General features: G+C 53.8%; 1 protein-coding gene across 2 annotated transcripts; it reads right to left on the bottom strand.

The window, feature by feature from the left end:
- Window positions 1-3,282: 3,282 nt before the first annotated feature.
- PLPP2 (phospholipid phosphatase 2) lies at window positions 3,283-13,537 on the bottom strand. Of its 2 annotated transcripts, none has more exons than XM_072948192.1 (6): window positions 13,358-13,537; window positions 9,621-9,772; window positions 9,144-9,418; window positions 4,422-4,479; window positions 4,016-4,192; window positions 3,283-3,774 (listed from the first exon to the last, which is right to left on the bottom strand). In XM_072948192.1, exons 1-6 carry the CDS (start codon window positions 13,407-13,409, stop codon window positions 3,625-3,627), a joined length of 864 nt encoding a protein of 287 aa, XP_072804293.1. In that variant the 5' UTR covers window positions 13,410-13,537; the 3' UTR covers window positions 3,283-3,624. The 2 variants fall into 2 exon arrangements, with proteins under 2 accessions (XP_072804293.1, XP_072804294.1); XM_072948193.1 differs by having other exon boundaries at window positions 13,399-13,515.
- Between the last annotated feature and the right edge of the window lie 1,593 nt (window positions 13,538-15,130).

The following is a 15,130-nucleotide window of genomic DNA, read 5'->3' as shown; positions in this document are numbered from 1 at the left end:
CAGAGTCACAAAACTGTGGCTACTAAATGTATAAACTGCGCTGCTTGGATTCCAAACTCACACTGATAAAAATGAGGCTAAGAGAAAAACTCTGGAGCATCTTTATGTCAGATACGGGACCTAGGAACTGTCCAGCTGCTGAAAATGCACTCAAAGAGGCTTAACAAAAATCACAGGCTTTTAAAACTGCTGCACAACTCTCCCCTCCTCAATAAGAAGGGCTAGACAAGCAGGCTTGAGGCTACTCAGCCTCCAGGGAGAATGACCAAACCACATGGCCCCGGGAGTGACCCTCTGAAAGTGCCCAGACACCACTGCGGCCGGGAATTGGTAAGCAGAGAGCACTACAGTATCAGGGTTCCGTGTTGTTACAACTTAAATAGGGATTCATTTGGTGAACGATCAGTACGTATTTTTCAACTTAGGAAGGTTTACTTAGGCAGAGCTTTCCAGTTTTCAGTTCATATAAATATTTCCAAAATACAGTAAAAAGAGTGTCATAATGGGTTCCTATTCACAAATGTGCAGGCTTTAACAATTACTACATCGTGCAACATTTGCTTCATATTTCTGTACTGTGAAATACTATAGGTCATAACTATTACAAAATTTCGCTCCAGTATACTTCAGTATGTACCTGTAAAAAAGCGAGCACGACTCCCTATAAAACCACAGCACATGCTGCACCTACAACCTCAACACCAGAACTTCCCGCATACCGTTCAATGCTTAGTTAGAGGTGTTTTCGAAGCCAGTTAACATGAGAAGGTGGGGACGTTGGGCATCAAGGGAATGTCATCGAGAAATGACATTTACATGGCTAAGAATCTAGGGGTTTCCCATGAGAATCAACTAAGTGCCTGCCACGAGTGAAAGGGAAAAGAGAAAACACAAATTTTCCCTAGAACCATAGATGGTGCAAACCTAAGATTAGGCATGAGCGCTTCCATGCAGCCTTGCTGGGGTGAACCAATACGTCCTAACCTTTCAACATGAACATGACCACACACTGACACTCAGATCTGTAGGAACTACTGGATCTCAGACCTTGCATCCCTGCTTTTCTCATCAGACACAGACCAGAGCGTCCAGCACTCAAACAGTACGAGAGGACGCTGCCCCCAGAGGCTGTGAGCTTTTGGGCTTCCAGGGGCGGCTCCAGCCAGGCCTGCCCTCTCCCCCTCCGCCCTCACAGCTGTGCTGCCGGGGGTCTTTGTGCAGCACCGGCTCTCCCACGATCAGCAGTACCCGGGCTCTCGGTTGCATCCTCCTCTTTCCCCTCCTCCTGCACTTCTGCTCTTGACTGCTCCCTGCCTGCACCAGCGCAGCCCGTGTCCCCCACAATCCACACTGGGAGTAGCGTTTACAGTGGCCTATTCCACATGTGGGCCGAAACCATCACTGTGGCCTTGGCTTTCAGGGTCACTGCTCCTGGGAAGAGGGCGAGGCACTGGCTGGGGTCAGTCTCATCTGCTCCCTGACTCAGCTGACTCTCCGTGGAATCTGCCCGGGGACTCCTTCCCCTTCACTGACACAGCCACACTCCAAGCCTGGACGTGTCCTCCTCGAGTGCAATGAGGACGCATCCCCATCTCCAGCTGTGTCCTGGGACACCGGGCTCTTTGGCCCCAGGGAGCTTCACAGTGGCTTTCCTGTCCAGGAATCTGCCTGATACTTCAAGGAAACCAAGTTCCTGACCTTCCGCGTTCTGCTGCTCTGCAGTGTCTGGGTCAGTTGCCTCCCCGTCTGGAGCGGCCCAGGGGACGTCACAGCGGCCACGGGGGTCTTCTCCATCTTGGCCTCCAGTGCAGGGCTGCTAGGCTGCCTCTTTGCCCCCAGGTGCTGCAGAAATCCACTAAGACCAGACAGGCACACCTGCAAGGGGTATGGAGTAAGACAGGTTCTGGGTGCAAATAAAACAGAAACAGACATTAAAAAATAAGTAACCCATTTTGCACAGATACTTGGTGAAAAGTTAAAGTTACCACTTACACTCTGAGAGAAAAGGTAAGCTCTGTATGTCCTGCAGTGGCTCAAGGGACACCAGCCATCAGCGATCAGCTTCAGAAGCTCCAATGTCACCTTAGACATTTCCGGGCACACAGTGTCTGTCCCACCTCCTGGCCCTCTGCTCTGGCCTGGGCCCCACTTCCCTCCTCTTCACTGCTTTCCCAGTTACAAAAGTCTTCCCCACACTGGGGTTTGAACACATTTTTCCTGTTTAGAAAATATTCCTAGAGGTTGGTGTGAGGCCTTATCTATGTTGCTTCCCTGACATTCACTTCTGTGAGTGGTGAGTGAGGAGTCCCCATTCCAGGGCAGAGGACAGTGGACCCATTTTTGAAGCTCCACCTGCACCAGGGTCCATGGAACCAGAGACAAGGGGTCAGGGCGGGGGAGTTTCAGCTGTGGTGAGTCCTCTGGGAACACAGGAAGTGGACAAACTGGGCACCCTGGAAATCCAGTGTGTGCCGGTGCTGGTGGGCCCTGCTGATACGGAACGATCCAAGGGCAGGGGTCCCGGTCACTTGAGGGGAGGCGATCTGAGGCTTCGGTGCAGGGAGGGGGTATATCCTGAGTAGAAAGGGGACAATGAGCCTGGTTCCAGGCCAAAACCCCGTGCGTGATCTTTCCAATTGCAACCACGCAAAGGCTCCACCTGGCAAAGCCCCGGCGAGCTGCCATCTCCCTGGACTCAGACACAGCCCTGCGTGCATCCTCTGGGGGTGCGGGTGAGGGCTCAGGCTCCTCTGGCCATACGCTTACCCACATCTGAATTTCTACCCCAGTGCTCACATCCGGGGGCCTGGCGGGGAGGCGGGGGAGCTACGGGTGGGCACAGGGCCTGTGTGGGTGGGGCCTTGGGGGCAGGTCCTGTAGGGGCCCTCGGGAGAGGGAAACTTCCTGGGAGGACAGAAGAGCTGTAAGACCTCTCCGACTTGGGTCTCAGGACTCTCCTACTCCTGGCCCTCCGGGATACGAGCAACTGCAGGCATCTCCTGCTCAGGGCTCTCTCCGCAGTGTGACCGCCCCCCTCACCCCCGCTACTTGTGCAGGTCCGCCCGACCCCCAGCTGCAATGCTGGGCCTCCTGAGAGAGCAACGGGTAGTCGGTGCTTCTTTCCACTGACCTCCTGCCAAATGTGCCCAGAGCAGCGACCACAGGCCTCGCTGACTGACCAGCTACTCCCACAGCTGAGCTCAGCAGAGCCCCGACAAAAGAGGGTCCCCGCCTCTGCTGAAGGAAAGTGGTCCTCAGAACGGCCGTACGAAACAGAAGTGCTGATAACATTTGTCAACCGAACGCCCTACTTTACTAAAAATCCACATACATAATCCATTTTACAAAAACAGCATCCACGGGGATTTCTCAGTCCCTTCCCTAACCCCACAAACGAAGGGGGTCCTGAGAACACGGTCTTCCTCCAAACTCTAGGGCTGCCCCAGGCACCCCAGGCCCCTGGTCCCGTCTCAGGAGGTGGGGTTAGTGGAACCCGCCCCGGGGAGCCAGCCTGGGGCACCTGGAGCCTGCCAGAGCCCTCATCACCATCCCAGGTGAAGGGCCTGCCAGGACCACAGACATGCTGACCACAGCCTGAGCCCCAGCTGGGAACGGCTCCCGGCCTCAGGAGGAGGAGACCGGGTACCCGTAGTGGTTGCGGTCAGCCTCGCCCAGAGTCAGTGTCAGTGAGAGGCTGGGCTTCCGCTCGATGTCCTCCTCCTCTGGGCAGTGCTGTGGGGGCCGGGCTTTGAAGAAGTCAGAGATGTATCGGACCTGGCAGAGGAGAGGAAGGTAAGAGTGGGCGGGGATGAGGGCAGAACCACACAGGGAGGGGCGGTGGGACCCAGGAGGGGAGGGGGCACCGTGGGGCAGGGCAACGAGAAAGACAGAGATGGGTTCTTACAGGGAAGATGGGATAGGGGAGGCCTGGGGTCCTGGGAAGCGAGAAGGAGGGCAAGGGGGTCCCAGAGTGTGGTCTCGGGTCAGGGCAGGGGGTCAGGACCCAGGAGCTCACAGTGAGGCCGGCCACCAGTGCCCCCTGCAGGAGGCCGACGAGAACATCGCTCCAGTGGTGCTTGTGGTCAGACACGCGGGTGTAGCCCACGTACAGGGCGAAGGCCACCAGGAAGAACTGCACGGTGGGCCGCAGCAGCCGCGCCCACTTCCAGCGGAGCCGAGCCTGCACATAGAGCTGGGGACCAAGAGCCAAGAGCAGCCGTCAGCATGGGCCCCTGCCAGGCTCAGGTCCCACCCGATGCACAGATGGAGCACTGGGGCCAGGAGTGAACCCACAGACCCAGGACCTCCCGTTTTTAATGACCAAGTCAGTTAGCCTACCCATCACCCCCTCACCCACCCGTGGAAGGGGAGTGACTTGGCCACTGCCCCACAGCAAGCAGGCCACAGAGACACAGACTCACCGCCAAGAACATCATGCAGTACATTCCGAAGGAGGAGTGCCCAGAGTAGAAGGATAATCTAAAAAGGGGGTGGGGGCCAGCAGGGTCAGGAGGCCGGGCAGGGGGCAGCCCCCGGGCTCAGAGGCCAGGCAGCTCCCGCAGCATCGCTGCCTTCAAACACCGCCTCCCCCCGTCTGCCCCTCCTGCTGGTTTCCCTAAGCCCGGGACTCAGCACAAGGAAGGAGTTCATTGTAGAAACACTGCTAGCATTAGACACCATCAGTTCTTCCCTTTCCACTTTTCTGACGATGCAACAGAAAGTCTCAGTAGGGGTGCGTGGTCCTTAGGGCCTCACCATGAAGATGCTAAGGGCCCGGGACACAGACCCAGGGCAGTCAGCTGTGTCCAGCAAGCTGTTAAAACCACAGCTTCACATTCACTGTGTTTCTATACAAGGTTATTTTCCATCTGCGGCCCCTGATGCAAGGTTCACATTTTCTTTTTATATAATTTCAAATTTTAAAATGGCATATTAAGAAACTCCAGAGGTCCACTCCACGCCCCCTGACAAAAGCAACAGAAAAACTGACAACAATGATGAGAATCAGATTGGAGGTGGCCACGTGCACCAGACGGACCAGAACAGACCTCACTTACAAAGAACTGTGACTGTGTGGTCCCAGCTGGGGGCTCCCTGGAGCACTGGTCGGAAACATTCATAGGAAATGTAATCGTCACTGCTGCCTGGGGCAGTGGACAGCAGTGGAGGCAGGCAGACTAACCAAAAAGCTTGGGAGGAAAGGCCAGGGAATGAGGTGCTCTGGAGAGTAAGGGTTGGAAGTCTAAAGGCCAGGGCTGCACCCATGCTCAGGAAAGAACTGAGAAGGCCCAAGACTCTCACCTCTGGCCGACCTTCAGGTGCTGCAAGCTAAGACAGAGTTGTCAGTGGACACGCCCCAACATGGCACAGAGCCCACCTGTAAACCGGGAGTTTTTCCCCCAGTTCCAGGTGTTCGCAGCTAACAGCAGAACTTCATGGCCACCGTGACAAAGAACACAGACTTCACAAAATTAGTTCAGAAAAGTCACTAAGCAAACAACCAGCAACATCTACAACAAACAGCAACAGCAATCCTTGGGGAGAGTAGAATCTGATTTCCAGAGCTGCTACTTTATAATGTTACAGGTGCTCAGTTTCCATAGAAATAAAAGCAAAAATAAACAAGTGGGACCTAATTAAACATATAAGCTTTTGCACAGCCAAGGAACCCATAAAACAAACAAAACAACAACCTACAGAATGGGAGAAAATATTTGCAAAAGATGAGACTGACAAGGGCTCAATCTCCAGAATATGTAAACAGCTCATGCAACTTAATAACAAAAAAACAAACAACCCAAACCGAAAACGAGCAGAAGGCGTAAATAAGCAATTCTCCAATGAAGACATACAAATAGCTAATAGGCACATGAAAACATGCTCAACATCACTAATTATCAGAGAAATGCAAATCAAAACTACAATGAGGTATTACCTCACACCAGTCAGAATGTCCATCATTCAAAAGTCCACAAATGACAAATGCTGGAGAGGGTGTGGAGAAAAGGGAACCCTCCTACACTGCTGGTGAGAATGCAGTTTAGTGGAGCCATTATGGAAAACAGTATGGAGATTCCTCAAAAAACTAAAAATAGACTTACCATATGATCCAGCAATCCCACTCCTGGGTGTATATCCAGAGGAACTCTAAATTGAAAAGATACCATGCACCCCAGTGTTCACAGCAGCACTATATACAATAGCCAAGACATGGAAACAGCCAAAATGTCCATCGACAGATGACTGGATAAAGAAGCTGTGGTATATTTATGCAATGGAATACTACTCAGCCATAAAAAAGAGTAAAATAACGCTATTTGCAGCAACATGGATGGACTCGGTCCATTACTTTAAGTGAAGTAAGCCAGAAAGAAAAAGAAAAATACCATATGGTATCACTGAGATGTGGAATCTAAAAGAAAAAAAAAAAAAAAAAAGGACACCAATGAACTCATCTATAAAACAGAAACAGACTCGCAGACATAGCAAACAATCTTATGGTTACCAGAGGAAAGCGAGTGGGAAGAGATAAATTTGGGAGTTTGAGATTTGTAAATGTTAACCACTATATATAAAAACAGATTTAAAAAAACAAGTTTCTTCTGTACAGCAGAGGGAACTATATTCAATATCCTGTAATAACCTTCAATGAAAAACAATATGAAAACGAATATATGTATGTATATGCGTGACTGGGACAGTATGCTGTACAGCAGTAATTGACACATTATAACTGACTATACTTCAATTTTTAAAAGCCCACTTTTCAACAAAAAAAATTACAAGGCACATGGGGGGAAAAAATGTGGGAAGTACACAGGGGGGAAAAATCTACTAATAGAAGCTGTCCCTGAGGAACCCCAGACGTTAGACTTACTAGACAAAGACTTTTAATGTGTCATTTGTGTTCAGAGAGCTAAAGGTACTGTGAAAATGTCTCACCTAACATAGAACATCAAGAAGAAACAGATGTTATAAAAATGAACACAACAGAAATTCTGGAATTCAAAACGGTAGTATTTGAAATAAAAAAATCACCAGAGGAGCTCTGGGCAGGCAGAGGAGTCTGTGAACATGGAGCTAGGTCAGCTGAGAATTTTGGTCTGAGGCACCAAACATAAAAAGAATGAAGAAAATGAATGCGCCCCAGTCTTGTGGGACACCATCAAATTGTAGCAACATATACACAGTAGGAATTCCAAAAGGAGGAGAGAGAAAAGGACAGAAAGAATATCTGAAGAGGTAATCACTGAAAACTTCCCAAATTTGATGAAAAACATTAACCTACACATCTAAAAAACTCAGTGAACTCCTAATAGGATAAACTCAGAGACCCACAAAGAGACACATTCTAATCAGGCTACCAAGAGACAAAGTCAAGGAGAAAACATTGAAAGCAGCAAAAGAAGGGACTTATTATGTATGAGGAATCGTCAATAAGATTCGCAGCTAATTTCTTATCAGAAACCATGGGGGCCAGAAGGACGACATATTCAAATTACAGTAAGAGAAACAAAAAACCCGTCAATCAAGAATTCTCTATCTGGCAAAATCATCCTTTAAAAATAAAGGAGAAATGTAGACATTCCCAGACAAGCAAAAACCGAGAGAACTCATAGCTCATACACCTGCTCTACAAGAAATGCAAAAGGGAGTCTTTCAAGGAGAAATGAAGGATACTAGACAGTAACTCAAATCCACACAGAGACATAAAAGACAACAGTGAAAGTAACTACAAAATATGAACATCAGTAACAATGTGTTTTGGTTTACAATTCCTATTTTTCCCTACATGGTTAAGTAGAAACATGCACACATCATGACACGTTAAACAGACTTACAGTGCTCATTCCACATGAAATACAAATATCAAATCATTGTGTTGTACACCTGAAACTAACAATGTCCTATGACAACTATACCTCATTTTTTAAAAAACTGCATAAAACAGTAATTATAAATCTATGTTGATGAGCACACAATGTATAAAGACAGAATTTTTGACAATAACCTCGTAGAGGGTAGTCATATAGCTGCAAATTTTTTGCATAGTAAATACCTATGTAACAGAAAAGGCCTTGGTGGAGAAACTGAAAAACAAAAAAGATACAAAATATAGAAAACAAATGACAAAATATCAGTAATTACAATGAATGTATTAAACTCCCCGATTAAAAGGCAGAGATTGGAGAAAAGATTGAAAAAACATCTGTGTACAAGATGCTGACTTTAGATTCAAAGACACAAATAGGCTGAAAGAACAAGAATGGAAGTAAACAGTAACTGAAAGACAGCGGGAATGGCCACACTACTCTCAGACAAAATAGATATTAAGTCAAAAACTGCTGGGGGACAAAGGACATTATATAGTGATAAAAGGATCAATCCATCAAGAAGACATAACAATTGCAAAGATATACGCACCTAAAAACAGAGCCTCAAAACACACAAAGCAAAAACTGACAGAAGTGAGAACATGGATGAACTCTGAAACACTGAAGCAGCCAGACACAAAGGCCACACAACGTGTGATTCCACTGACGTGAAACGTCCAGAACAGGCCAGTCCACAGACACACAGAGTGGGCACCTGGTTGCCAGGAGCTGGGGGAGGGGGGCTATATTGAATGGACATGGAGTTTCTTTTTCTGTGATGAAAATATTCTAGAATAACATTAGGAGGTTGGATGCACAACATTGTGAATGTGCCAAAAATCAATGAATGGTACACATTAAGACGGTTAAGCTGGTGGATCTTACGCTAAGCAGATTTCACTGAATTTTTAAAGAGGTAAAATAAGAACATCAATTAAATGAAAATTCTATCAGTAGAGATGGTGAGAGGACAGAGCAGAAGCATGAGGATGGGGCCTGAAATTTAGGAGGTGGAGCTTGTCTCCTGACACCTACTGTTCCGCTCCTGGGCCTGCCGGCATCCCTGGCCCCTCGCCTCCCGTCTGTGGGACGCAGGCCCACAAGCACCTCCAGGCCCTGCTCCCCGCCTGTTCTCTGCCAATGTCTTGCCTCTTCACCTTCTCTGTCCAGCACCTCATCCCTCAATAACCAGCTCCTGAGGGCCCCTCTCTAGCACCCCTCTGCTCCTGGGGGGGTGTGTCTGTGCCCAGGCCCCCCAGCACTGCCCACCTGGACTCGGTGATGTTAGCAGGGCTTCCTCTGCACACCTCCGCCTGCACGTACACCGAGCAGTTGACACGGCTCCAGTCGGGGTCACACACTGCCAGAAAGTTGGGCCGCAGGCGGCCAGTCATGTATTTGGCCAGATCTGTCAGTGACTGGCTGACTGCAGCCCCGAATAGGAATGTCCCCAGCACCTTGTAGATCGCGGCCAGGTAGTTGTTGAAGTCGGAGCGGGAGTAGAGGCGGTCCGTGTACACCAGGTAGGCCTCCCCGGCCGACACCTGCAGAGGTAGCAGCCGTGGGGTCTTCACCAGGCAGGGGCACTGGGCCTCGCTAGGTCCCACCCACTGAAAGGGGTCAGGACTCCTGGCTGCCCTGAGGTCACTGGGACCCGGGCACTCCGAAAGGGGCCCTCTTCCCCACAAACACCGCCCTGGGCAGAACTAACACCCACCCGTTCCCCCGGAGGCCCTCTGCCCTTACAAGGATGGTGGTGGCTGAGATGATGACCCCGGCCATGAGCCCGTGGGTGATGGTGTCCGGACGGTAGGGGTACCGGATGGAGTCATCTCCACAGTAGAATCCACGCTTGTACGGGGCATTCACGAGCGTCAGGATGGCAAAGGGCAGGGCGGCTGGAGGGGGCAGGAAGAAAAGGCTGGTACCACGAGGCCCCTGCCCCCGGCTGCAGGCTCCCATGGCTGAGCCCCAGGCCCACATACACAAGCTGGGTTGTCCATCCTGGTTCCCTCACCTCCTGTCCACCCGATAGCTGGGAGGAGCTTTCCTTGAGTCAGGTGGGAGGTTGCTGCCCCCATTAAAGCCCCCTGTGGTTCCCTGTCATATCAGATAAATAGCACTTCCTTCCCAGGCCCACACTCCCCACCCCCATCTCTACCCTCTCCCCTTCCTCCTGCCCTCCGCACAAAGCTGGCACATGTCACATCATTCTCGCTGCCCAGAATATCTCTGATTGACCTCCACTCACCCTCCTGACTGCTCGCTCCTGGCCCCACTCTCACAGGAGGAAATTCCCATTCTTCATGTTTCTGGCCCCTGTGTGTAACTGTGCAATTGCTGTGTGATACTTGGACCACTGCCCTCAATACACACATCCATCTATGGGCACCTGAGGGGTTGGGGGGGCCATCATGTTCAAGGCTCAGTCCCCAGAGCTGCTCCAGGCCTGGCCAAGGCCAGTGTGTCATAGGCCTCCCTGCTCACCACTCTAGGGCCAGCCAGAGATCGGGGACACACTGTGGTAAGGGGGCACTGAGATGCCTGCACCCCTGGGCTGGCCCTGAGCCAGCCACACGGTGACTGGCAGACGCAGCCAGGCCCTAGGAGCTCCGTCCAAATGCACACTCAGGAGCCACAAGCCATGACCAGGCTCTGCAAGACAGCACCACAGCACCAGAGCCCTGGGCTCCCTGCTTCCGGGGTGGGTGAAAGGGACAAACCCAGGCAGCATGCCCCTTGCCCTGGCAGGGCAGGTGACAGGTATAGAAAGGTGTGGCTTTTCTGGGGCCAGAATCCCAGAGCAGGGGAGGGTAGGGCCAACTCCTTCTTCCAAAGGCCAAATGCAAGGGCCTCCAGGACCACTCCGTGCTGGGGCTGAGTCTGAGAAAAGACTCAGTGGAGAAAATACAGAGGTCTGCTGCTTGGAGCTTAGAGGGGCTAGGAATAAAAATCATAGGGGAAGCACAGGGAAATATATACAAGATCTTGTGGTAGCTCACAGTGAAAAAAATTTGACAATGAATGTGTATGTTCATGTATAACTGAAAGATAGTGCTCTACACTGGAATTTGACACAACATTGTAAAATGACTATAACTCAATAAGGAAATGCTTTAAAATTAAATTAAATTAAATTAAAAAAAAAAAACAAACAAACATAGAGGAGTCGGCTGCTGCTTCAATTTACGCCACACAGAGAAGGTGGCGTAAAGGAGGAGGCCCAGAGGTGGGCCTGGGCCCCGCTGGGAAGGGCTGGGAGTGAGGTGGGAGGCTGGGTGGCAGGGAGCAGGGGGATGCCTGCATGAGAGCTCTGCCTGCTGTGAGTGAGGGCAAGGGTGGAGGCAGACAGGCCTCTGAGAAGACTCCCAAAGTTGGGAGGAGGGGCAGGGGAAGGAGATCAAATCTCAGAAGACTGAGAAATCCAGTCAGGCCCCATCCCTGTGGGCAGGGGCCCACACGGCGTGCCCAGACCAGCGAGGTCAGCCTCCCAACCCTTCTCCCTCAGCCCCAGCCCTTTCCTCTGGAGAGTCAGCCACCCCCAGCCACTCACCCCCAGCCCCCCACCATCCGACCTGGGATTCAGGAAGCAGAGCTCAGAGCACTGGAACTGGGGCCGCCCTCTGCCTGGTACGCTCTGGCTCAGATGTCTGTGTCGCCCCCCTCCCCCGCCCCTGCCCTGGCAGACAACACCAGAGCTTCCCTGCCCTCCCACCCACCTCCAATGTCCTCAGGAGCCTGTCATCATCAAGAACTGAACTGTTCATGTACTGAAGCTTCCAGAATGGAAGCCAGGTCTGCCTGACCACCAGCACCTAGTACAGCGTCGGCACACCACCCAGTCTCAGCTCCACTTCCCCCACCGTGTGACCTCCAGCAGGTGGATGAACACCTCTGGGGTGAAACACAGGGAACTAGGGAACTGAAACTTGGTCTCATTGTCTAGAGAAGCCTTTATAAGTTTAAATTTAACCTATGTCTGAGCAGATACTTTTGCTTGAGAAATGGAAAAAGTTATCTGAAGGGAAAAGAGAACCCTGATAGATCTAATCTTGCCTGACCACACTGCTTGAGGGTCCCGCCTGCTTAACCTTGTTTTTGCAAAGTGCTCTGCTGCACAGAGCAGGAGCCAGGGGAATGAGCGGAGAAGTGAGGGCGAAAAGGGCGGCCACAAAGAGGAAAAGAAGCCACAAAGAGGAACAGATAAAAGGACCCAGCTGAGACCCCCAAGGGCGGCAGTTCCTGGTCAAGCCACTCGGGCTTATGGCTCCCCCGCTCCCCGCTCCAGCGCCTTTTCTTCTTCCCCTTGAGCAATAAAGCAGCTTTCACTCTGTCCCTCTGCCTGTGCTGCGAATCCTTTCCAGCCAGTGGGCAAGAACCCACCTTTCTGTGGGACCCCCATTCTAAAGGGGAATCTCCCATCTGCTAACAACAGCTCCTCCCTCACCAGCTATTTGGAGGAAAAGGTTTAATCATTTGCATGTTACCTAGTGCCTGGCATACAGTAAGTGCCATACATAAATGTTAAAATAAATAATAATTGCTCAGGAAGTGATGCCCAGTGTTGGCTGGCGTCCCCTGGGGGCTTCGTGCTGCCACCTGGCCCACCCCAAGGGGGTCTCTTCCAGGACCTGGGAGTAGAGCCTGACATCTGCCATCGGTCAGAGCGGCCCCGCGGGTTCCAACAGAGGAGCAGCACCAGCCAGGGGGTGGGGAGGGCAATTTAGGCTGGAGGGGCCCCTCCCGGTGCCGGGGTCATGGTCCGCACGGCCTGGGAGCAGACAAACACTCAGCCTTTGTTCCCTGGGGGAGGGGCGGGGAGGGGACCTCGGGCTGCCCCCTCCCCCGGCCTGGCCGCCAAACCCGCCGGACAGGTTTGGTCCGCGCCACCCCGAGTCCCCCAGTCCAACAACAGCCGGCGGCCCAGCCTTTCTTCTGCCTCTCCCAGGCCCGAGGGGAGAGGGCGGCTGGGAGCGGGTTCGAATCCCACTACCGGTGCGTCCTGGGCCAGGGTTCAGCCCTCCCTGACCCGACAGGGACTGCCGCCCGAGGGCCAGGGGTTGGAGGGCCTCCAGGCGACCCGCGGTCGCGCCACCCACCCGGCCCTCCCCAACCGGGCCACCGCCCGCGTGAATCACCGCCCTGGCCCGACCGGGCAGGGCGGGAGGGGGAGGCATGCTTGGTCCCCCGAACTCCTTCCAGACGGCGACTTCCTGACACCGACCCCCTCCGGAACCTGGGACGCGTAGGGGAAACTGAGGCCTGAGAGGGCGCAGGCAGGCGCTAGGGCACGCGGGGCGGGGGGCGCAGAGGTCGTTTCGCGGCCTGAGTGTCCCCCCAAGTTCTCCCCACCTCCAGAGGGCCTCCGAAAGGTGGAGGCACCGCGCACCCCACCACCTGTCCTACAAACCTTCGCAGGGAGCGGGGACAGGTACCGCCTGGGAAGGGGTCCCCCCCAAACACCAGGTCCCAGCGGCTCTTACCGACCAGCACGCACAGCACGTCGAGAAGCACGAAGACCCACCTCCGCTCCATGCCGCCCCCGCCCCGGGCCGCGCCCGCGACCCCCGGTGCCCGTCCCAGCGCGTCCCGTCGCGTCCCGGCCGGGCCCCGGGGTCACATGGTCGCGGAGCCGGGCCCAGCCCGCAAGGGGAGGGCAGGACAGAGCAGGGGAGCGGCGTGCGGGGCGGAGCAGCCCGAGTGGAGGGGGCGGACTCTGCCCCCGCCCCGCCCGCCAGCTCAAGGCGGAGAGCGGGTGGAAGGTGCTCGCGGGGGCGGCCGGGGAACCCGGGTCGGTACCGAGGAGGCGTGGCGGGTCTCCGAGCTGGGAGGAATCGCCTGCGCCCGACAATCACCCCGCCCGCAGCCCGGGAGGCTGAGGCTCAGGGACGGAGAGTCCGGGATCACCCCAGAGCGTCCGGGTCCGGGTCCGGGTCCGGGTCCGGGTCCGGCAGCACGCCCCCGTCACACACAGATTGGGCCGGCTGAGTCGGCGAATAAGGGGAGACGGAAGGAACAAAGGAACGGGTGAGTGAGGGGGTGAACGGACAGACGGGCAGAATCGGGGTGTGGAGGAGGATGGAGCGCCGGCTCCCGCAGACGCGTCCGCCCGGGGCCCTCTCTGAGCCTCGGTCTCCTCCTTGGAGAGTGGCACTAGTGCTGAGTGTGAGCTAGTACCTCGGGATCAGGAAATGCCTAAAAGCTGATGGGGTGTCATGGCAAAACTGCAAAGGTTGGTTTTCTTTCCCCCTAAGGCTTAAAACCCCAGCGGCCCTTCCACTACCCTGGCACTTGAGAAGATCAGGTTCCTCAACACCCACCCTGTTTGTGCCAGGCCCTGTTCCTATGTTGCACACTTACTACCCCCTTTTACAGAGAGCAAGCCCCACCAGGAGGTAGGAACTTGCTCACCCTCTGGACAGGGTTAGCATTAGGGCTCGTGCCCCACGTTCCCACAGGGTCCCAAGGCAGCCCTGAGTGGGAGGCTCCTGGGGGTCAGAAGCAGGGAAGCTGGGGAACCTGAGGCCCCAGGGGCCCATCGCATCCACTCTCGGTGTCCACGCACTCCCACTGGGTCTTCTGGGCTGGAACCATCTGAAAGGGCTTGGTAGTGCCAGCACCTCCTCGAGACTCCCGCTTCGACCCCACAGGACACCAGAGGGGGTCTGTCACTCTCTCAAGGTCACACAGTGAGAAGATGGAACCCTAGCAGCCTGTCCCCAGCCTCACCCCCTCCAAAAATCTTGAAGCAGATGTTTCTCAGCTTCTTTCAGAGATGAAGGGAGTCAGGTCCACGGAGGGGCAGCCCCTGGCCAAGGTCAAGCATCTGGGACTTGAACTAAGAGCCCCTGTACCTGCTTCCTGGGAGGGCGAGGGGGAGTGGGGGGTGGGGCGAGGGGGGTCCGAGGAGAGAGCCAAGTCGTTGGAGTCAGGGACAGTGCACAGTTGATCTGCAGCTCCTCCACCACTGGGGCTGAGGGGCATTTCTCTGGGCCAAAGCCCCTACACCCCGGAACAACTATCCTTAAGCAAGCCAGCAGGCACCCCCACACACACTCAAAATAACTCAGCCCACCCCCAGGACATGACAAGCTCCTGCATGGAAACTGCAGGACCTGGATTTTCCATCTGTGGTGTGGCAGAGACACGGCGTGGGAGACACGTCCCAGCAACCCCCCCTTTCCAACCACACACCCCAGGAGCTGGGAGGGCACATCCTGAAAATGCAGCTTCCTCCCCCAGACTTCCTACAAGGT

This window comes from Vicugna pacos, chromosome 22 (genome assembly GCF_048564905.1).
Source record: "Vicugna pacos chromosome 22, VicPac4, whole genome shotgun sequence".
NCBI classification, from domain to species: domain Eukaryota; kingdom Metazoa; phylum Chordata; class Mammalia; order Artiodactyla; family Camelidae; genus Vicugna; species Vicugna pacos.
This window is presented reverse-complemented; position numbering and strand designations above follow the sequence as displayed.